Source organism: Haliotis cracherodii, unplaced genomic scaffold (genome assembly GCF_022045235.1).
Source record: "Haliotis cracherodii isolate W230 unplaced genomic scaffold, xgHalCrac1.p SCAF_11, whole genome shotgun sequence".
Lineage (NCBI taxonomy): Eukaryota > Metazoa > Mollusca > Gastropoda > Lepetellida > Haliotidae > Haliotis > Haliotis cracherodii.
Genome location: NW_027266266.1, coordinates 5,692,825 through 5,715,916, shown reverse-complemented (window position 1 = coordinate 5,715,916; position 23,092 = coordinate 5,692,825). Strand labels below are relative to the sequence as shown.

The 23,092-nt window shown below is 40.8% G+C and overlaps 1 protein-coding gene across 1 annotated transcript; it reads right to left on the bottom strand.

Annotated features, from left to right (window-relative positions):
* Positions 1 to 1,084: 1,084 nt before the first annotated feature.
* On the bottom strand, positions 1,085 to 15,644 carry LOC139456041 (uncharacterized). Its single transcript, XM_071237553.1, has 4 exons — positions 15,572 to 15,644; positions 15,187 to 15,321; positions 13,577 to 13,619; positions 1,085 to 2,249 (listed from the first exon to the last, which is right to left on the bottom strand). The coding sequence occupies exons 1-4, from the start codon at positions 15,642 to 15,644 to the stop codon at positions 1,085 to 1,087; spliced, it is 1,416 nt and encodes a 471-aa protein (XP_071093654.1).
* Between the last annotated feature and the right edge of the window lie 7,448 nt (positions 15,645 to 23,092).

Here is a 23,092-nt window from a genome sequence, read left to right as displayed (position 1 = left end):
CATTATGAAGTAACCGTCCTAACATCTTGTCACTCCCCTGGAAATGTTTTTGTTTGATTTTTCGTTGCCTGAATATTATTTGTAAACTGCAATTATTTTTGGACAACTGTCTATCATATATGCACACTGTATTATAACCAATATTATTTCAATATTATTATGCATGGTTATATTTGAAAATATATTCAGCTATGTATTCAACCTTGAATAAGGACTTGTTTATGTTTCTAAGAGTCAACTATCTTACATTTGATTCACAAGTTTCAGTTGAGATCCAAAACAGGGTAGACAGTTGTGTTACCTTAATCCATACAGTTATATCTGTCAGACCAGAGTATAGGAGTAAGTCAAAGCTTTTCTTATGGTAAATCATCCAATCCAAAGACTGAACATAGTGTTCCACACACTGAAAACTAGGCTGTTGCTGATTGGTTAATTGAAATATTATACTTTATAACAACTAGCTCTCAGATATTTAGATGATATTGTGCCAATGTTGTTTTCTATTTATTTTTGCTCAAATTCTCACGGCTTCCCTGTTAAATTCCGGCACAAGAGATTACTGTTATTCAAAATGGCTTATTTTCTTTACCTCATGATGGTATTAAAAGTGGCAATATTATTGTATAATGCAAGAATCCTTGCTTGAGGGAAGATAATCAATCAAACTTTTGAGCATTTTAAATTTCTAATAAACCGATGTTCATCTACAAAATAATACCTCACCTTTTAAGTGAGTACAATTTAAGGTTAGTTTTCTTGGAATAGGAAGATGTCCACTTAACATTGTGATGTGGAATAATACTTCTATGTCGCCACAGTTTAGCTGTAGCAGAATCAGCAGAAAGTCTCCACACTCTGGCTTGCTTTGTGTTGTAAAGTACTATGAAGATATGTGTGAATATTATATACATATTTACTTAATTTATTTTTATAGTCCTTTTAGAATGTACCTTGCCACTCAGCCAACTGGTTTTGGTGTTGTAGTGTGCATGACAGTCCAGCTGAGAGCATCAATAAATCTCTTGTTTGCAAACACATTCAGCTTAGTTTGTTGTCATTGGGGCAGAGGATGTACATGTAGCTAAGAGGCAGGTGCTGCCACTTGCTGAAGATGACCCTCGACTGTGATGATGATGATGATGATGATGATGATGATGGCGAGGTTGCTGATAATGATGGTGAGGTTGCTGATGAGAATGATGGCCAGGTTGCTGATAATAATGATGGTGAGGTTTCCTGTGAAAATGATGGTGAGGTTGCTGGTGATAATGATGGTGAGGTTGCTGATGATTTTGATGGTGAGGTTGCCTGTGAAAATGATGGTGAGGTTGCTGGTAATAAGGATGGTGAGGTTGCTGATGAGAATGATGGTGAGGTTGCTGATGAGAATGATAGTGTGGTCGCTGATGAGAATTTTGGTGAGGTTGGTGGTGATAATGATGGTGAGGTTGCTGATGATAAGGATGGTGAGGTTGCTGATGATAAGGATGGTGAGGTTGCTGATAATGATGGTGAAGTTTCTGATGATCAGAAGGATGGTGAGGTTGCTGATGAAAAGGGTGGTGAGGTTGCTGATGATAAGGATGATGAGGTTGCTGATAATGATGGTGAGGTTTCTGATGATCAGAAGGATGGTGAGGTTGCTGATGATAAGGATGGTGAGGTTGCTGATAATAGGGGTGAGGTTGCTGATGATAAGGATGGTGAAGTTGCTGATAATGATGAAGTTTCTGGTGATCAGAAGGATGGTGAGGTTGCTGATAATGATAGTGAGGTCGCTGATGAGAATTATGATGAGGCTGCTGATGAGAATGATGGTGAGGTTGCAGATGATAAGGGTGGTGAGGTTGCTGATAATGATGGTGAGGTTGCTGATGAGAATGATGGTGAGGTTGCTGATGATCAGAAGGATGGTAAGGTTGCTGATGAGAATGATGGTGAGGTTGCTGATGAGAATGATGGTGAGGTTGCTGATGAGAATGATGGTGAGGTTGCTGATGATAAGGATGGTGAGGTTGCTGATGAGAATGATGGCGAGGTTGCTGATGATCAGAAGGATGGTAAGGTTGCTGATGATAATGATGGTGAGGTTGCTGATTAGAATGATGGTGAGGTTAGTGGTGATAAGGATGGTGAGGTTGCTGATAATGATGGTGAGGTTGCTGATAAGGATGGTGAGGTTGCTGAAAATTGTGCTTGTACTGTCGATGGTGATGATGATGATGATGATGTTGGTGATGAAGCTGCTTCAAATTGTGCTGAAACTTATGCAGCTGACGATGATACTGCAAAGTTGTGAAGATGATGTTGATTGTGATTGGACATCATGGTGATGATCATGATCATGATATTTCTGCTGTTTATTATGATGATCATACTTCTGTACCTAGGGCTTTTATAAACACATGCACTGTATGGTCAGCCTGGCTGACTTGGTGGACTGACCGACATCACATTTGGGACTGAGTGGGTACAGTTTTACACCCATTGCAGCACCATCCCAGCAATATCAGCTTAGGGGACACCAGAAATGGGTTCACAAAATGTACTCATGTGGGGAATCGAACTCGGGTACCTTGGATGACGAGCGAACACTTGAACCACTAGGCTACCCCACAGCATCTCACATTTAGGAAGTTGTTCAGTCAAACACTGGTTTATCTGGTCCAGACTACCTACAGGCCGTCGCATATATGGCTGGAAAATACTGACTGTGTTAACAATAACAGTAAAACACTTCATGGCAATCGGCAGTATTCAACCATGCGAATGAAAAGTTAAAAGTGTGCTTAGCGTTAAAGCGCCCATAAAATATTTGACGAACGCGATCAGCCGTCAGTGAATTGTGAGGTGAATATTATTTGAGCCCCTCATCACCAAACAAAGAAATCGCAAAATATTAACTGTTTATTGCACGATACTAATCGTTTATTAAGATTTCTCGAATGTGTAAAATAACCCTTGTGCTCAAACTGTTGATACTTTTCACAAGATTTGTTTTTTTTGGGTTTTTTTTGTTTAACGCCGCACTCAGTAATATTCCAACTATATGACGGCGGTCTGTCAATAATCGAGTCTGGCCCAGACAATCCAGTGATTGACACCATGAGCATCGATCCACGCAACTGGGATACGATGACATGCATCAACCAAGTCATCGAGCCTGACAACCGTTAGAAACTGTACAGAACATGTCCATTGTAAGGTAGAATGTTACATTTCATTAAATATTTACTTTAATCTTCACAAAAGGCATAGGATTAGTCTTCAGCCGGATTAATTACAAACTGCACACTATGTTGATAATTAAGAAACATGAGAGGAGCTATTTACGGTGTGAGTTTCTGTACACCGCATTATGGCTGATTGTAGCAGCGTTGGCGCTGACTTTGGTCCCAAAAAAATATATATAGGAATTGACATGCTCATTCTTTTAATTACTTTTAGACCGCCTCCGTGGTCTAGAGGTAGAGAGTCCGCCCGGAGAGCGGAAGGTCCGGGGTTCTATCCCCGGTCGCGTCATACCAAAAGACGTTAAAAGATGGTACTTGATGTTACCCTGTCTGGCGCTCGGCATTAAGGGTCTAAAACAAGGACTGGTCGGCTCGGAGTCAGTATACTGTGTCTAAGTAGGGTATTAATGTTAAACTGCGGCATGGTATCTCAGTGAGCTAGCACTATAAATTGGCATCAGTCCGGACTATTCCAAGCAGGCACACAAAAGATGGTACTATATAAGTGCAATAATCTTGGACGCGACGTTACACCCAAATTCACCTCACCTCATCTTAATTACTTTTAAAATGAAATCGGTTTATTGGGAAACTTTTCATGTTTTTCATATTATATCAATGGGCAGTGTATAAGTAGTAATTAAGATTGTGAGTGGCTTTTACCTTGTATGGGGTTGAATTAATTGATCCCAAGAGGGTATGTAAGTTCAACATTATTCAAGGGGGCACGGGTGGCCCAGTCGTCTAAGGAGCCGCGATTCGCTGTCCAGAGTTGCGTCCCTTGGGCATGCCAGAAACCTATGATTGTGGGTTCGAATCCCGGTTCGGGTCCTTCAGACCTGACACTCTCTTAATGGTAGAATATTTGTATATTTTTATCTCTGACTAAACTTCGCCAACTATTGCCGGGTAAAGGGATTGTATCAATCCTGCTGGGTCCCCACAGATAGGTGATTTAACTTTGGTTGTCGACGAGTTTGACCCCGTTTTGCAGATTGTGACGTTGAGTAATATTCTGGTATTTTCATTGATATCAGGGTAGTTATAAACAAATAATCTATGATATAATGCTAGTTACTGTACTGTATTTCAACGAGTCAGACAACGAGAGTTGTATGTCATCTTGAGTGAGTGAGTGAGTATGGTTTTACGCCGCTTTTAGAAATATTCCAGCAATATCACGGCGGGGGACACCAGAAATGGGCTTCACACATTGTATCCATGTCGGGAATGGAACCCGGATCTTCGGCGTGACGAGCCAACGCTTTAACCACTAGGCTACCCTACCGCACTGCCATTTATTTGAACCATTGTGTGTCCCTTTTTAGTCCCTAAATGTTTAAATATATTTCATGAATTATTCATTGACATTGAGTGGTAATTTATTGATTTCTCAATTTGATTCTGTGCGTATCGATTTCTGCGTTAACTTCCGCGTTTCATCTTGTAAATCAACACGTAACAAGGGTATTCAGCATAACTAAATAGAGGTAGAATACACTGTGTATTCGAGGAGAATAATACCACAAAGATTAAGTATTGTTTTACGCCGCTTTAACGAACGCTTTAACCACTAGGTTACCCGACCGCACCTCTTGGGTGTGAGATATACCGAAGAGGAATGTGTGTTTGTGTGTTTGTTTGTTGTTTAACGCCGCACTCAGCAATATTCCAGCTATGTGACGGCGGTCTGTGAATAATGGAGTCTGGACCAGACAATCCAGTCATTGACATCATGAACACCGATCCACGCAGGTCAGCGAGCCTGATCACCCGATCCCGTAAGTCGCCTCTTACGACAAGCATAGTCGCTTTTTACCGCAAGCATGGATTGCTGAAGATCTATTCTACCTCGGATCTTCATGGGTCGAAGAGGAATGTCATCCACTGAGAAATGTCTGGCTGTACTGCTCTCCGAATCCAAACACAACACGACACATTGATAAAAACGTCCATTAGATATATAAAATCAAACATAAATATATAACCGACAGATATATACTCTGTCATTAATTGAAATACCTCCAGTGACGTCATCTATTGTTCTTCAGTCGGGGTAAATCTCATAAACAGGGATGTTATTATAGGATACTCTAGGCATATTTGCTATATAATAATCTCTTATAATATAGCGGGTATTTTATTAATACAACTTCCGTTCAGATTGTAACATGTAATGCAATATGAAACCAAATGACAAATGTTTCCTTTATATTCCCGAGAATCGAACACGCAACCAAAACCTCGGGGTTTTATTGTATTTAAAACTTTTATCACGCGGATCCGGGTTTTAAATATCATGAAACCTTCGAACGTGCTTTATGCTACACACAAAACTCAATCCAATATCAACGCGAACGCTGTTTATCACCGCTTCAGAGCTTTGTACGCCCATTGCATTTGTAACTGGATCCATTGGGAAATGAAATATAATTGTACATAATAGATTTGTGTGGGGTGCGGTGAACAAAACCGAATTCTTTGCGTCACCGTCTGCTTTTGTCAGCTCCACGGAGATGCCAACCGTTCGGTTATTGACTCTGCGGATTATAACCACATTGGGCTTGAACATACGGTTACTGTTCAATTAAACAATGCTTTGTCCTTTCACACCATGCCTATCAATAGTGACTATGGACTTGTTTCGTTGCGTTATTCTTGGTGTATCGATTAATGGTGCCACACACACCCCACCCACATCCACACCCCCACCACCTCTCAGACCCCCTTAAAGTAGCTATGAGTTGGAGTGTGCCTGTGTACGCTACATACTCTCTCTCTCTATCCATGTGAACACTGTTGTGAGTCGACTATTTGGACGTTGCCAAGCGTATTGTTGTAGGTATAGTGACAAAGCCATGATTCAACAGATAAACTGTTGACCTCATCATTAAAGTGCACCATGGTAGACGTATGTACGACTTGCTTGACACCGAGTCTTCCTTATGCTACTATTCCACACAGACTACGAATACCACGAAATGATCAATTTTAGGATTCGTAGTTGAATCGTAATCAGTTCGTGAAGTTCTTAACTGATTCGCATATATTCGTAGTTTGTTCTTACAATTCTTGAGCTATCGGGAATTCGTGGCAAAAGTTTTGAGCTGTTCAAAGTTTTTGCCACGACCTCCCAATTAAAAAATATCGTAGTTAATTCGTAATGCATTCTTAGGCATCGTAACTGAATCGTAATCGATTCGTAGGCATTCGTAGGTATTCTTAACTTATTCGGGGATTCGTGAATTCGTGGCTTTACGACGAATCGGCTACGAATCTGTCACGAATCCCACGAATACACGCCGAAGCTATCTTGAGGGAAAACCCCAAAATTGTCAAGAATAGTCACGAATTCATTTTTTTTCCTACCTGATTCGTACATGCATTCGGCGTATTCTTAACTGATTCGTAACTGCTTCCTTGCTTTCGTGCAGTATTCGTAATGGCTTCTTGTAAATCGTAGTGAATTCTTGACAATATTCATGCGAATCCAGCCGAATCCCACGAATATTCGTAACTCAATCGTACCTGTATCGTAACTAGATCGTAGAGCGACACGAATTGAACCAGAATATTTGCTAAATTCCACGAATCCTCACGAATCCTAAAATTTATAAATCGTGGCGATTCGTGGGATTCGTGCTCTGTGTGGAATAGTAGCATAGCACATCCAGCTGTCACCGGAAAACTGGCCCAGGTGGCGTTAAAACTCTCACTCACTCACTCGTCAATGAATAACGGCTTATCTTCCCTGAAATATATTTTGAAATTCAAAAAACAGATAAGAAATAATACAAAAAGAACTGTTTGTTCTCTCCTGTTTACTGGAATAATCATTTGTAAAACATTGTTACGTTTGCCTTGTTTGTTTTCCGCATGGTACCAACATACACCCACCGGAAAGCACGCGCGCATAGACGCAACAAAAATAATAATGTATGCCTATGTTGTATTCGCCTTATTCCTGGAGTAGGTTTGTTCGTTATAACGCCACTTTGATCGAACAGTACACTTTCAGGTGCATCACGTCGTGACAACTCTTTGTAACATCAGAATGGCACAGGCGACGAACATTGGTAATATGTTGACAGACCATGGAACATAATCCTGTTCAGCAAAGGGACGTAACTGAGCGCAGCACATTCACATATGGGTGGGTGATCGACCAAAAAACGAGTTCATTGGTGTTCTGGCTAATGGTATATGTTCAATGGCACGTATTTCGTTAAAACGCGTGCATCGTCGAAAAAAAATTGATGCAAAACAAAAATATGAAACGCATGTATCGAATAAAAGACGGGTCAAAGTACCTTCCGAATTAACTAACAACCGACACTTGGTCAATTATTTATGATCAGTCAGATATTGGAAATGAGGGAGGTTTTCACATTGGCAAGCTGTTGGTCCTTGATTAATCCAGATGTAAATGTCATTGATAAAATATGGGCTTGCCACACTGTACACCAGACTGGCCAATATCAGGCGTATATGCGCGCTTGCTGCGTTATAACGGGGAGGGCACACATTCGGTAGGGATATGCGTGTATGACATTATGATGGTTTGACACTTTCGTATGCAAACCGTCACAATATCTAGAATTAGCCTTGGGGAATTAGCTCGGGATCGGGCACCACCTTCAAAGAAACCAAACAAAGTGTCTATGGCCAGCTCCTTTATTGGGGATTTCTCGACAGTCATTTCACATTTAAAATAAGAAATATTTTTACATATAAAGTACAAAGTCATATTGAACATTTACAGTTTCCATAAAAGAAGCAGTTATCACAATAGTGCGTGATATTAAACAATGATTATACATAAGAGTGTAAATGTCATGATATACAAATGTATCATGGGCTTATTGATAAAATAACCAATTACAAATAACAATATTAAAGTCAGTCTACAAAGATACCTGTGAACAAAGCTTACATGATCTTATGTGATACTTATTTTCAGCCACTCCTAATTATGATTACGCCTTGCTAAATGGGACTGCCATAAGGTATGTCTTATTTACGTATAAACCTAGTTAAACCCAATATCGGTATCGAATGTACGCAGATTTAAATATAAATAACAACATGCGTTGGCTGTACTTCTGAGCGAATATCATTCATTGTTTTATGCTGGTATATGTTATACTTGAAGGCCATATCTATAATTCATCTAAACTACCGGAACAAACAAACTATATCTGATAGCATCGACATACACTGAGTTAACGGGCCCATTAACAAATGTCCATTCACATTACTGAATGGTATAATATATGGATATATGTACATTTTAGGCATTGCTCGTAACGTAGACATGTTTGCTGAAGCTGTGTTACAAATGTATTATGCTCAGCCCTATGTAAATACAAGAGAGTTACTTATTTGTACATCGCTAACAGATTAGCTAAATGATTACATGGATATTATTACTGATTTTAGCTCTGGCTTAGTTGTGCTATTAGCATAAATATGTGTGATGTGAATACATCATATATTAGCTACAGAAATTAACGTTTTCTGCCAGGCTAGATCCATCAAATAACTCATATAAAAATTATTTAAAACAGTCTGGATTCTGTTTATGAACCTGTAATACATGCAATGTATGGTTTATCATAGAATCCTTACATTGAAAGATAATGTACATACCTCGTGTGATATAAAAGGTCTGATCAAAGTGAAATAGTTCGTCTGCATTTACGCGACATTTTCACATATACAAAATAACTGAATCACACTAAAATATCAACACGCAGACAAAATACACAGCTTGCTACCACGACACCCGAATGTTAACATCTTATTTCCGACTCGGAACATGTTTGATATTCAATATATGCTATACTGTGGAGTTAATACTTAAACGATAGTTTTGTCTAAACCTAACGCACGTACATTTGACAGATAAGTCCGTAAAATAGATACAACTCACTTAATATATTTTCACTTATACACGGTCAATAACATAAGATTAAACACCTTTACAGCTGGTAATATTGCTCCATATACGATACAAATTATAAAACAATTTAACTTATAACTTAAGAGAAATAGTAAGGTGAACATGACTTACCTTCAAAGAAACCAAACAAAGTGTCTATGGCCAGCTCCTTTATTGGGGATTTCTCGACAGTGAGGTACCCCCGGGGCTAGCCAGTATATATACTCTAGACACCTTGAATGGTCACGAATTTACTGCATGTTCAATTATCAGCTTGATAAGAAAATTTGAGTTCGTGCGCCGAGAATAGGGATTAAGGCTTGCCTAAGAAGTTTGACCAAGTGATGTCCACATAAGTTGAATAATAATTGATGAAGTAGTCCGAAAATATTGATATGAGTTGGACGTATCAGCAAACGTGTGACAAGCGCTCATTGCGATAGAGGCTGAGACACGTACAGATAGATAATACTGACCATGCTCCAAGGATGTTATGTAATTTTCTAGATAGCTGCGACCTTCACATGTGAGACTGATTGAAAACAGCACCTTACATTTAACTTAATATAACATCACCTCTGAACTACCATTTGCTTTGCTGCGAGTTAGGGTAGGGGGATCGTGCGTGAGTCACAGCAAACTCACGCTACCCGGATTATTCTCCATCATCTGTCCAAGGGCGTTCGTTTCGTCCCTCGGATGGTAGCTCAGGGTGATGACGGAAGACAAAACTCAGGGGTGAAGTTTAGACGACAGCAGCCATATTTATTGTTGATGGTTGAAATGAGTCGAAAAGGTACATGTTGATAATAACGTGACAGAACGCACACCGGGACCGAGTGGCCAATCTTCCCGGGTGGGAGAACCGTTCTGTCACTTACCTTCTGGCTGTTCTCTAGGCTGTCTCTAGGCTGTCTCCCTGACTGACCATGTCAGTCGGGTTTTGTAGAGCGAGGTATTACATAACGTGTGGCAAGGTCATTGTCCCACGTGTATGTATAGACGTAAGATCCGGCGACGTTAGGAGGTGTTAATTGAAATTTATAGATAGCCCTGGAGATTAAGGGTCCTGCCCGGAGGGGCTTATGATAAGAGGGGATACGTCGAATGTTTGCTGAATATATTAAACAGACAAAGGGCATAGAATTCGGTGCACTTGGAAACATATTGAACCAGTTAGGTATTTAGATAAATGAAATGTAACATAAAAGTATTGAAATGGTTTGCACTATAACAACATAATAGATTAAGGTCTGAATATTTTATACTTCCCGAGCCTGTGAAAGCGTGAAAGCTTACACGAGTTTCGAGGATCGGTTTTACACATGCGAATGCAATCCCGACTTAAAACTAATATCACTGTATGGAGCTCCTAGCTTAGCTAGGACACGGATAAAGTACTGACAATATAGTCTTGAAAATGAGAACTCTCCTACAAAACACTCTAAATCTATGCGTTCTAATACAGAACACTGGACGCGTCCATACGTTCTGCCACAGAATACGAATGTTCTATTTCGGACAGTACGTGTCCTATTGCTGAACGCCTGTGATCTGTTGTAGAACGCGTGTGGTCTGTCCTGGGAGAAGTCCATGCACATTAGCAGAGATTATGTGCTGAATATTGTTACATAAATATAAATTCGACCATATATTTGTGTATATTTTTATATTTTTGAGAAAAAGAGGCTAGTAGATTGGTAAGTCAAACTGAAATTGTGTATAAGAAAAAGTGATATTTTGAGTTTGATAACGAACATTTGTTAGGATAACGTCTTATGTAATATGTACGAGTTTGAAAAATATATGACTATGACAAAATAAATGTTTGGTGTTGTAGGATGTTGCGGGGTCATATTTGACATGAAGTTTCCGTCTTTGGGGATATTAACCCACGAGAATCATCTGCGAAGTACATGCGTTTCGCGAAAGTGAGTGAGTGAGTATGGTTTTACGCCGCTTTTAGCAATATTCTAGCAATATCACGGCGGAGGACACCAGAAATGGGCTCCACACAATGTGCCCATGTCGGGAATCGAACCCGGGTCTTCGGCGTGACGAGCTTACGCTTGAACCACTAGGCTACCCGACCGCCCCTCGCGTTTCGTGAAAGACTTGAAATTTAAGTTATCTTAAGTATGCTTCATTTGCTACAAGACATTTTTGTAATGTTTCATAAAGGACTCTGTCTCACAGATTCAAGTGACTTGAATATCCACATGATCATAACACATAAAGATAATACAGAATTCATGGTTACATTTCTGAGTTTCGTCCGTGTGATGTTATGCCAGAGTATATGCATGGGTGTGTGGTTATGGCTTAAATTCTTACGCCTTGAAAACCATCGGGTAAATTGTATACGACACACACGATGAATTGTCATTTCAGTACTTTGGAAGCACGGGTCTTTTAAAGGCATTTAGAAGTGATACACATAAGGAAAAGAATATATACATGTCAACTTCTTTATAATGAGGAACAAAACGTTTCGGAGTTTATGTTTACTCCGGTGAATGATGAAGGAGTAAGCATATACCCCGAAACGTTGTGTTCCTCATAATAAAGAAGTTGGCATCCATATATTCTCTTCCTTTTGTGGAAGCACGTGGCTGAGAACGTGTAGTGTTCTGAATCTCGATCCAGAACACTTTACCGACTTTCTAAACGTGATACATCGTCAGAACACCTTGAAACGTTCTAAATATGTTTGTAGAACACTCCTGTTATGCTCATGATATCAATCACTGGACTGTCTGGTCCAGGCTCGATTACTGACAGACCGCCGTCATACAGCTGGAATATTGCTGAGTACGGCGTTGGACAACTAACGAACAACCATCAGGTATATTTAATGCTATATAGCAACGCTATTGACATTCACGAGGCGTACGGCCCACGTTGTATGTTTAACGGTGTAAGTTAGGCTGTCAAGTGAAGTGTATATATTAGGGGGTTGGGTTGGGTTGAGCCTCAGCACTTCCATTCATCCTGTTAGCCAATATTACAAGAATAACCCCATGACTTTACACAGGGTTAAACACAGAGTGTACACACACACATAGCATTCAGTTTTATTTGGAGCAAGGAAATGAAGACCCCCTGGACCGCTGACCTGTAATTCGTCCTCAAACACCACTATATGGTTTCATGTTTCCAATACCGAGCCTAGAATATTCATGTTTGTCCTTTATTGCATGAAAGTGACACTGAATTGGTTCTTAAGTAAAGAGTATACATTCATCTCCCGCGAGGGTACCTATAGACCGGTTCTGCAATGTGGCCTCCTGAAGTAATGTATTATAATTATGTCAGTGAATAAGATTATAATCCATGGCCAGGCGTCAGTGAGTGCACACTAAACTGTCCTATCACCCGGTTAGCGTGTTAGCTTTGGCAATCTCAACTTTATTCCAGTGGTATGACTGGACCAGACATTCCAGTGATTGATATTATGAGCAATGATCCCTGCTGTCGGGGTACAGTGACATACATTTAACCAAGTTATCGAGCCTAACCAACCGACCTGTAAATCATGCAAGTTCCGACATTCATACCACACTGCTTGGCTGAGATGTTTCAAGGGGTCCCAGTGCATGAGATTACTACACTCAACTCAGTTTTCACAGGGTTGTGGCGTGGTTACATGCACTGGACCATGTAACTAATGATAACAACAAACTCGCAGACGTTGTTTGATATTATTATTATTATTAGCTACATTGTCCAGTGCTGCATTATATTTACATAGCTGGAATATTGCGTTGTAATTAGATTGACAACCCGAGACCAAATATTTTGCTGTTACATCCGACATATTTCACGTCCGCGCCCATAACACTTTATCAGATATATTCGTAATGTTGCGCGATCTGGGCAAGGTTGTCTTGTCTATACCCGCCCCAAACTAGCATGTTAAATATTGTAATATATGGTGGTGCTGTGTTTTGGGTGATATGGTGTTCAACCTCGGGTTCAAGATTATTGCACTTATATGGCTACGTGTGCAGACGTGCGTGCCGGCGTCTGCTTGTACTTGTCCGCACTTACGCGGGTTCATAGTGCCAGCCCACTGAGATACCATGCTGCAGTTTTACATGGACAGCCTAATCAGACACAGTATACCGACTACGAGCTAGTCAGTCCTTGTTTTCTCGACAGGCCGGGTAACAACAAGTACCATCTTTTAACCTCTTTTGATGTGACAGTCAGGAGATCGAACCCCCAACCTTCCTCTTTACGGGCAGACGCTCTACCACCAGACAACAGATCGCGGCGGCCAGCTTTTATAGAAAAGCTGTTCACGGTTAGATGATTTCATAAATTACACTCAAATGTAATTCTCATGTTTCTGGTGACATAACACCTAGCTGGAAAACAGTAGGCAACTGTTGTCTACCTACGATCCACAGCTGTGACCAGTGAGCCCTCGAGGCGGGAGGCTGTAGGCAGAGACAGTGAATCATGAGTTGTAAGCTATGTATAGTTTTTATTGGCGAGCCTGCATTTATCTTACCGCGGAGTGAATAAGCTGGGATTAACTTCTGCTTGAACAGTATTTCCGTTTAATCCCACTCCATGATAATTTAATTTGAAGAGCATTTTAAGTGATTCAAGTCATAGACATTCAGCACAAAAACTAGGGACACGGGAATGGTGTGGGTAAACCAATGATCATAATTATAAGGGTAAATAGGGATTCAAACCCTACTAACTAAAGTCTTTTCTTGTCAAATACCGTTTACCTCATATCGTCACCTGGCGATAATTTTGATAAGAAAAGCCATAAACCAACCAAGGCAAACCGTTTCAGATATCGATTAGAAAACGATAAACCCTCCATATATTTCTCTCTGGAAAACAGTGGTAGATATCGATTTAACTGAGATCAGGTAATTACAATGAAGTGACAATTCAGCACCATCGTGATCTGACGATACAGTCGTTGCTAATGCAAGCTGCCGCTGTTTCTCCACCAGCGATAGTCCGTTCGGGGAGCTCTCTATGTTACCGAGAGCGTAACGAAGGTGTCACGCGCTGGGAAGGAGCTTGGCCAAGCTCCTTCCCAGCGCGTGACACCTTCGTTACACTCTCGGTAACATCGCTGCCACCAGTGTGGGCGCGGCCATTACAAGAATATTGAAATTTGCCCTCCAACCCCATATGTAGTAACGTTTATACTTTTGTTTATGTCTTTGGGAATGCCATCATATTTCAATTTGAAAAGGTTTACGACTGACCATGTTTTCCAGATGAATTTACTTTATTGTTTTGATAATCAGATTGGTTCGAGATTGCAGACTAACGGAAAATCAACTAACTTCTCCCTTACATTCTTACTATATCAATAACATGATAGTTTTAATGAAACAGAAATTCAAATTGACGAACGAAGAAAGTAATTTAGCAGCGATAAGTGTATTCGGCGTCACGACAGTCGTCACTTGTTTGTAAACATAACGGTCATTCGGTTGCGAGTTCAACTCCAAGCATGGTTGTGGTCACCCATCACAGTGAGTATAGAGAGCTCTGCGAACGGGCTATCGCAGTGAGGAGCTTGTGCACGGAGTGTACAGGGGACGCAACTCTGTACGGTGTGTCCAAGGGACGCAACTCTGCACAGCAAAGTGAGGCAGCTCAGACGACATTGCTGATATAGAGGGGAACAATCCCCCGAGGCGTTTTAGTACCTCCTGCTGTGGATTATCTTTCCCCGCTCAGATGTTTGCCTGTCGGTGTGTTAATTGTTGCACTGCAAACTGTTGAGCTCAGGGCGGGTCACGTTAAACATTATACTGTTGCCTGTGATACAATAAGTTTCATCTGAAGTGTTGTGGACAGTCATCGGATAGCACTTACTATAATATACCATTCAACATTCAATAGGGATAATCATACCAGACATATTTAAATATGCATTTGATACAATATTTTTGTGATTCACGGAAAGATGAAAAATATCCCTGACAAAAGCGGAGTAGTATATAATGCAATAATAATAATAATAACTTTTGTTGTTGTTGTTGTTGTTGTTCTTCTTCTTCTTCTTCTTCTTGTTCTTCTTCTTCTTCTTCTTCTTCTCCTTATTATTATTATTATTATACAGGTGTGCTGTACAAGTGTTTATACAAGTCTCGTCAAAACCTGCGTGTGAAAGGAACGAGAGGTTGTTTGGCGAGGAAACACGGATCAAACTGATGTATTTTAACGTAAGTGTGGGACAGGAAGGAGAACTGATGTCAGTCAGTATTGATTGTCACAAAACATGTCGGTATGACGTTACTTGGGCAACGCAAACGTGCGGAACCATTAATCAGGATTGCCTCGGATACCTATCACACACGTACACCCAGACACTATGATCGATGAGTGGGTCGGACCATTTAACACTCACAATGGATAACTGTGTACTCAGTCTGAAGCACATTGAGGCACAATATGTCGGGGTCACAATACGTCTGAAGCATTCCTTGCTTGACGTAAGAACTGATTTATTACCGACTGGGTTGGATTGGGTTGTACGTCAATGAAATGTCAACCAATTGACAAAATCTGTTCCGAAATGCTCGAACTAAATTGTCCTCAGGGTTTACCGAAAGAAAGAAATCGTTCACTTGACACTTGACGCTTTTGATCTGGGCTCAAACCTCAGATGATACTCGGGCCCCGTCTAAGGAGACGCAGTCAGCTTCTCAATATTTTTACCAGTTTTTCCAATCCCGGATCCACCCTGATCATGTTTTTAGGTTTGTCTGCACCAGGCCTGTTCGCGGCGGTTTCACCAAAGTATTAACGTCAAAGACATCAATCACTTTCCTCTCAATCCCAGCTGACACGCCCCGATTCGCTTCTCAAAGCGGAGTTAAACCCAACTCGCTCACGAGCTTACGTAGGTGCCCCAGGTGCCGTTGTTCATGGTCACAGTAGATCAGACACTTGTAACTAACGGAAGGTTAAAGGCCCCAAATCAGTTACACTGGAACACTTGTGTCAGGTGTTCGGCGTATAATCATAATGTAACCCTAATGAAAGATCTCTCGTGGCCGTGACTAGCTACAGGCGATATTTCTTTATTGTTAGGATGGGGCGATGCTATCTGTTTATAACAGATGGACTTTATTACTATTGATCGACGATATATACGTCGTTGTATCAGCGTTGTATGTCGTTGATCTATTGTACATGCAAACGGGTCTCTCATATACTGTCTAACAGTGACACATCTGTCGTTGTGTAAAAACTTTGTGTCTGCGTCAAGGTTTTTTAAATAAATAGTTTGTTCTGAAATATGCCCAAACTGGATAGTTTGTTGGCAATGGTGAAAAAATGAATAGTTTGTCTGGTGGAAAATACCCAAACGTCAAATCGTTAGTGTTGATAAAGAAAATGAATAGAATGTTTGATGAGTGCTCAGTAAATGATTTGTTTGTTGGATATAGCTGGGGAGAAATAGATTGGTCTCAAAACAACCCCCCCCCCCCCTCCCCCCCCAACCCCAAACCCCATACAAATCAAATGGATGCTCCCTCAGAACAAACAGCCAAAACGTCCCCCGTATGTCGTGTACTCATTGACCCAGGATGTGCCGCGAGGGTATCAATCGTGTGACATTCAGGGGTCAGTGAGTTTGACATTTGTCGTCCTGGCTGCACTCAGCAATATTCCAGCTATATGACAGCGGTCTGTAAATAATCGACTCTGGACCAGACAATCCAGTGATTGATATCATGAGCATCATTTGTTGTGTAAAATCTTACCAGGAAGGCTCTTTCTTCCTGTGTATAATGTTTCAGCAATGTATGTTCATCGGACAACTGGCACAGAATGACACTGTTGCGGTCTTGTCAACCTCGTGTATTATGAGGCCTTTAACCTGTGTGTGTGTGTGTGTGTGTGTGTGTGTGTGTGTGTGTGAGAGAGAGAGGGAATGTTGTTTTACGCCGTGTTCATTCTTCCAGATATATCACTGCGGTCTGTAAATAATCGAGGACATGCAAACTAGTGGTTGATAGCATGAGCGCGCTGCCAGGGTGACACCCAATCACCCATGTCTTATATTGTAATCACTCGACCCTCATTAGGTGTATGCCAAGAATTGGGGCACTGAGGATCTAGTCTGCCCTGGAATGTCAATGTGGAGACAAGACCGGATACGGGGGACCTATTCTTCACTGAAGTCCATATACACGTAGGGAAACAAACATGGTGTACTGTAGAGGCGCCTAACACGACTGGGCAACTCGTATCTCTAAGCTATGCGGAAAACATACACCGATACATTTATAATCTATACACTTTGCTCAGGCTACAGATTTACTTTGTTTTGTTTTGTTTGTCTGTTTGTTGTTTAATGCTGCACTCAGCAATATTCCCGCTATATGACGGCGGTCTGTAAATAATCGAGTCTGGACCAGACAATCCAGTGATTGACAACATGAGCATCGATCTACGCAATTGGGACACGATGACATGCATCAACCAAGTCAGCGAGCCTGGCCACCCGATCCTGTTAGTAAGATGACGACCGTTGGGCAATAACCGGAGTGATGCAGGTCATAGACGTAAGCCTGCCCGGACGTTGCAATTAGCGTTATGTGTGAAACGTGATTAGCGTCATGTGTGAAACGTTGTGATTAGCATCCTATGTGAAACGTTGTAATTAGCGTTATGTGTGAAACGTAATTAGCGCCATGCGTAAAACGTTGCAATTAGCGTCCTGTGTGAAACGTAATTAGCGTCCTGTGTGAAACGTTATAATTAGCGTCCTGTGTGAAATGTAATTAGCGTCCTGTGTGAAACGTTGTAGTTAGCGTCCTGTGTGAAACGTTGTAGTTAGCGTCCTGTGTGAAACTGAAACCCATTTAAGATATAACGTCAAAATGTCCAGTAGTATATCTTGGAGTCGCTTTGAGGAAGATATCACAGAAGTGAACATGCAAGAGCTTCACTTCCTGTACCGATGTGGGGAATTGAACCCGGGGCGAATCAGAAAAGGGTATCCTCCTTATACAATCAAGTCGCGTTAATCCGACATGGTTGGTTGCATATGATTATGTCGGATTAACGAGTACGTCGGATAAACAAAATTAGGCGATTTGTGATCGAAAATCGGACATGTTAACGATAAATATTAACCATGTGTAGCTTGTAATAAAATCATTAAAAACGAAATATGCATATTGTTATGTTGTTTATTCATTCACTCCTTTATTTATGATTAATGACATATATACAGAAATACAACTAATTTTCCCATTTTTACATGACAGTAGAGACATTACTGACTGAATTCATTCATGATTTTCTCGTGCGCGCTTTCTCGGAAGTGTTCTGCAGACATTTTTACGAATGTTACAAGGCAAGCCGACCATGTTTTGTTTTTTAAACCTGTTCGTATTTTAAACCAGCTTCATGCACAATTATCTGGCTTCCATTTGTAAACTACATTTGTAAAGCTTTGTACATAAAACCTTTCCTGTTCATTGTTGAGTTAATCTCTGTATTCTTAAGGCTCCCGTGCCGTTTTGACAGCGAGCTCAATAAGGACATATATGGGGTGTGAGGGTTCGAATCCCACAAATGAAAATGTTTCAAGAAAAGCTACTCTATGTTTGGTAGCAGGAGATGGAACCGGGTTATATTGTTTCAGAAAATATCACGTTAGAAATAACCTTATCAGAAACGACAAACAGCTGAAACGGACGATAGGGGTCATTAGAGGTCATCAGACACCTTTAGAAATAGACGTCAAAGGTTTCTTAGTAATGATAAACAATAGTAGACTAACACGACAGTGGCACGTGCTATCTGGAGCTATAACCACAGGCGAGTTAATGTTTTTTTTATCATATCGGATATTGATAAGGAAGTAAATACAGTTACATGTCCAATCTGTGAACAGGTGTGATTAGGGAACTATTATCTCACTTGTAATGACATGCGTGACCCGGTCAAAGGTCAAGAGGTAGATCGATATAGGTTATATTAACCAGTTTGTACACGTAAATCGGCGGCAGGATGGACACAAGCTCAAGGGAAATATTATGCCTGTCTTTGATAATATCGTTATTGTTTGTTTGTTTGCTTGTTTGTTTGTTTAACGCCGCACTCAGCTGTATTCCATCCATATGACAGGGGGAGATTTCCTGCACCGGCTGCGATTATAATGTTTATAAATTCTAAAATCACTAAATTAGACATTTTAAGGAAGACACTACTCTGGGAAGCTGATTATTCATTGTATGTAATATACCGATGGTAATTTCGGATAGTTTTAAAAACACATCTGCATAAGGAACCTGCAAGAATGTGAAGCGTTTGGTGCCGACAGCGGGGTAGAGAGATCACATTTAACAGCATGGTCGAAAACCTGTTAAGACACATCAGGGTAACACTCATTGTATGGGATAGACAGATAGAAGGTATTCAACCGCGAACTCGAAAACTATTGTGGGTGGACACGGCGGTTAGACCCACACACAATAGAGCGGTTTAATCCCGGCTCTTCTTCCATGTGGGAAAGTTGGAATGTCAGCAATCACGTCCAGGTTACGCTTGATCCGCCTGGTAGTTTAGAGTAGGTAAGCACTGTAAGGTAGGGTTCCTGTACACATTAGCCCCATGACTACACCAGTGGTTGGGAAATCTGTCCTCAAAGGGAAGGGCAAATTTCAAAAGCTTTACACACAAGCACTCTATTGTCAGGCGTGGCTGTCAACGTCACAGGGAGCCAGTTCCCGTTGACAAATATGCTGTTAGAGTGAGTGAATGTTGTTTTATGCAGCAGGTGAAAATATCTCCCCTTATCAGAACACACAGCCTGTAAATGACCGTGTGAACCAGGTGAGATGAGGTAAATCAGTACCCCTATATAGCATGTGTTGAATATGCGTGTACTAGTCCGGACTAATGCTAACCCACTCAGACACAGTATACGACTCCAGCCTACCAGTCCTTGATTTATCCCCTTAATGGGGGACACCAGGCAGGGTAACAAGTACCATCTTTTAACATCTTTTGGTATGAGGTGGCCTGGATCCATTTGACTGGGCGGTCCCTAGACCAGGAAAGCCAGTGACTTCAAAAAGTTCTGTTCCACGATCCACACTACTGTGTAGATAATAAATAATAGGCCATTGGTATTGGGCATATTTCCACATCACACAGGGGCCTTCTCAATGGGGTATTATCACAATGGATCAGTGTGCACTCAACAATCATTCTCAGCTCCCTGGGTAGTATACAACCCAAGCTGCCTGTTAGGCGCTAGGAGGTTAACAACCACATTGCCATCACACTCTACGGGTACCCATTCACTGGGTGAACAGAGGCACATTTTGAACAAAGTCACTTGCCTAAGGAGACACCAGAGAAGCCGAGAAACTCAAGAGCCAAGCAGCTGAATGCCGTCACCCATGCTTAACTTGACCTGATGTGCGACCTGTGCAAGGTCACGGTGCATAGGACCCCTTGCCACCACGACATAACATGCAATCAGTCTGTCACAGGAGGACCCCCACCCCTGAGATCTCATGGTTACTCTCATACGAGTTACTGGGGGCATATTGTGTCTGGAAGTGCCACAACAATGGTGTGACTCACCCCAAAATAATATCTGGGTGAATGCTGTTGAAGGCTCCAGTCGGAAGTATTCAAGAGCTATCTTTGTGGCCTGTATTAAATCAAATCTTGGACCAGACAAACCAGTGGTTGACATAATGAGCAACCTCTCACACTGTCAGCGTAACATGACACACTATGGAACAAATCACAGAGCCTAACCACCTGATCCAGGGGCCTCTTGCAATCATGGGTCGGGGCAGACTTTTTTTCAAACTTGAATAACAAATTTGCCATCACCCCAAAATTGAAATGTGAAACAGGAGAGATCTGAAGATGACAAATCCACACCCTCACCCACCATTTGGCCCCCAAAATTTGAAGGAACAAATCATCTGACTTAAATCCAACTTGATGAGAGAATTTCTATCTAATCTGTCTGTCCGTATACAAGAGTACTTATTTAACTGTCAAAACAATACCATGGAATTGGGATTCAGAACTTTGTATTTCTACGTCATGTAAACACCAATATGAACTAAGTCAAACTTGTTGCACTTATTGAAAATACTGTAATTAAAATCTGTAAATCTCAAATTTATCTTAAAACTCCTAACCATCTTTAATTTTTTGAGAAAATCACTCAAACAAATTTGTCTTCACTGGACTAATCCACAAACTGGGGCATCATCCTGTGAAGATCCAGGTTAGGTCTTCAGCAACCCATGCTTGTCAGAGAAGGTTACGAACGGGATCTGGTGGTCAGGCTCGCTGACTTGGTTGATGCATATCATCGAATCCCAATTGCTTAGATCGAAGTTCATGATGTCAATCACAGGATTGTCTTGTCAAGACCACCATCATAGCTGGAATATTGCTGAGTGCGGTGTTAAACAACAAACAAACAAAAACTAGCATCCTAACAGTTTCAACTGGCATAGGATGCTCTGTAAAAAACAACAAGCAGAAACTGTTTGTTCTTTCTTTATTTTGATATCAATATAGCAATTCAGATCCATCTTTCACAATCGATTTCAAAGCAATGGAAATCTACACCAACAACGCCAGGGCTGAAGTTACAAGTACAGAACAGGCCCAAGCCTAGCTGTAGGTCAACACACATCAATGAGTGATGTGAGTGAGTTTGGTTTTACGCCGCTTTTAGCAATATTCCAGCAATATCACGGCAGGGGACACCAGAAATGGGCTACACACATTTTACCCATGTCGGGATTCGAACCCGGGTCTTCGGCGTGACAGGCGAACGCCTTAACCACTAGGCTACCCGACTGCCCCCACAGAGGTACAGTAGCTGTAATGCCATAAATGCATTGTTGACTGGGATCTTGAAGTCTTAGAATTCAGAAAAGGGAACCCGGGTATTTCAAAAATAATTGTCACAACCAAAATGGTAAATTCTGCTTGTCCTTGTCTTCAGAGCGTTACAAATCACCCTTGCTGCAGTTTTACTTAACCTGTGGATGCAATTCCATGTTTAATAACCATAGAAGCAGCAGCTGAAGCAGACTTCTCAATGATGGGGCAATATTTACATAGCTCTCATAATAATTATCACATCAAGGAATTTATCTAGGACTTCAAACTAAGTGCCATTGATAGACGAATTGGGAACAATTGTTATTTTGTTCAAAATGGGATTATTTTAAAAGTTCTTATTTTCCTAACTTCAGAGTAATTATACACTGACTTCAATCCAATAATGTTAAACATACCATTAAAGCTTTGTCACCTACAATGATCTCTCATCTGTAATCAGAGACATACAAGTCGCCTCCACAGAGCCATAACAGTTCCAATTTGGGAATATTTACTGACATTTGCTGCAGACTTGGGCCGAATATCTGCCTCTAAGCAGGTCCAGATAAACCCTGATATATTATTTAACATTTTGCATGACAATCAACTTGCAATATCTATCCCTGGTCATTAGGTGAGGGAGTATCAGTATCAGATCTCTGTCGAGCCCCTTGCTAGCAAAAGCTTTGTGACAACTGTCTCCTGGTATCCCGTAGTCACATAGCCATGTGAGGGACGATTTGTATACAAATATAACATGTTATTTGCACATTCAATTCATTAAAACTAATTTCTTGCTTTAGTTTTTATTCTAGGGTTTGAGAAAATAGAAATTGCACCACAGACATTGAAAACCTAGGAATAATCATCACAAAAGGGTCAGATATTAATGTAACTAAACATATTGCTTCAAGATGTCACAAGTTTAAATAATGATAAACAATTACACTCAAAAACAAATTTAACAGAATAGCAAATTGGTATAAAAATGTTAACATATTGAAATAACATAGATTTGCAAATCAGAACAATTGTTTGC